This window comes from Sphaeroforma arctica (assembly GCF_001186125.1).
Source record: "Sphaeroforma arctica JP610 unplaced genomic scaffold supercont1.117, whole genome shotgun sequence".
Taxonomy (NCBI): domain Eukaryota; class Ichthyosporea; order Ichthyophonida; genus Sphaeroforma; species Sphaeroforma arctica.
The window spans coordinates 51,135-52,920 of record NW_014040441.1 but is presented as its reverse complement, the minus strand read 5'-3'; the positions used below and the strand labels follow the sequence as shown (position 1 = coordinate 52,920).

Here is a 1,786-nt window from a genome sequence, read left to right as displayed (position 1 = left end):
TTTACCCCGTTTTCCCCGTTTCCCCCGGTTCCCCGGTACCCCGGTACCCCGGTACCGGTAAACGGTAAAGGTAAAGGGAAAGGGTAGGGAGGTAGTACGTACGTACGTAGTAGTTAGTTATATATATATATATATATATATATATATATATATGGGAGAGAGAGAGAGGGTAGGGTAGCGTGTAGGGTTGTGTAAGAATTCACAACAGTGACGCACTGAAGTCCAGGTGAGGCACATCCGTCTGTGTCTACCAACGGGTAGGGTTGAGAACACAAAATATAAAAACTAATATGTGCAGGCAAGACAGCAGAAACACAGTCATGTATATAGATGGATTTATGCTTATACACCTACATGCCACCAATACACAGTTATGTATATGGATGGATTTGTGCTTATATACCTACATGTCACCAATATAAAAACTAATATGTGCAGGCAAGACAGCAGAAACACAGTTATGTATATGGATGGATTTATGCTTATATACCTTCATGCCACCAATATAAAAACTAATATGTGCAGGCAAGACAGCCGAAACACAGTCATGTATATGGATGGATTTATGCTTATATATCTACATGCCATCAACTTTGGAACATATAACCATGTTTTTGAGTTGGTTCCTGATTAAACACGTCCATGCCACCAAGTTGAAGTATAGAGCCATGTGGATTTTTTTCTCGTTAAATTTGTGTCTATGCACGTAAAGGCTACCTCTGTACATTTCTCATCCAGCGATACTACGGTGACGTGAGCTGTATGGCAGACTTTACACAGCGTTTGACCCTAGTACCCTTCCATTCCCATATTTAGACAGTGACTTCTACCAACACACTCACCACTACATTCAGTATACCTAATACGCTTTACATGGTACTTGCCTGTGCGTTGTCTCTCATATATATTCAGTGACTTCTACCTACACACTCACCATCACTACATTCAGTACTCCTAATACGCTTTACATGGTGCTTGCCTGTGCGTTGTCTCCCATATTTATACAGTGACCTCTACCCACACACTCACTATCATTACATTCAGTACTCCTAATACGCTTTCCATGGTACCTGCCTGTGCGTTGTCTCCCATATATATACAGTGACTTCTACCTACACACTCACCATCATTACATTCGTAGTCTCCCATGTATAAACAGTGACTTTTACCCACAACCTCACCATCACTACATTCTGTACACCTAATACGCTATACACGGCACTTGCCTGTGCGTTGTCGCTCCATGCATCGTCTGGGATGGACACGAGCGCAACACCACCCATCAGCACTACCAACGACGCCCATTTGAGCACCGTCAGATGTCTTCCCAGCATAACCACCTGTTGTGGAGATAGTGGGGTGCAAGAGACTATAGACTGAGTGTTTGCAATAAGTGCAATCATAACCACCTGTTGTGGAGAGTGTGAGGTGCAGAGACTATAGACTTAGTGTTTGCAATAAGTGCAATCATAACCACCTGTTGTGGAGAGAGTGAGGTGCAAGAGACTATAGACTGAGTGTTTGCAATAAGTGCTGTCACGTAGGATGAAGTGTTTATGGGTACCTGGTTGTGTATAGAGTGAGATTGACTGTCGATCTAGCGAGAGTGGTATGTGGCTAAAAGTATATCTGAATGTGTGTATACACATGTTCATGAAAGTGCTCACACACACAGACACACACACATATATATATATATATATACATATATATAAATACACACACACATACATACATACAAACGCACACACACACACACACACACACACACGCATATATACATATA

At 41.9% G+C, this 1,786-nt stretch overlaps 1 protein-coding gene across 1 annotated transcript in view; it reads right to left on the bottom strand.

Moving 5' to 3' along the window:
• SARC_02571 (hypothetical protein) overlaps window positions 1-1,786 on the bottom strand; it is a gene marked incomplete at both ends in the record, with an annotated part of 4,341 nt that overhangs the window by 1,190 nt on the left and 1,365 nt on the right. Inside the window, one exon of the mRNA XM_014303663.1 lies at window positions 1,227-1,340. Within this exon, the coding sequence (XP_014159138.1) occupies window positions 1,227-1,340 (114 nt within the window). The remainder of the gene's footprint in view (window positions 1-1,226; window positions 1,341-1,786) is intronic.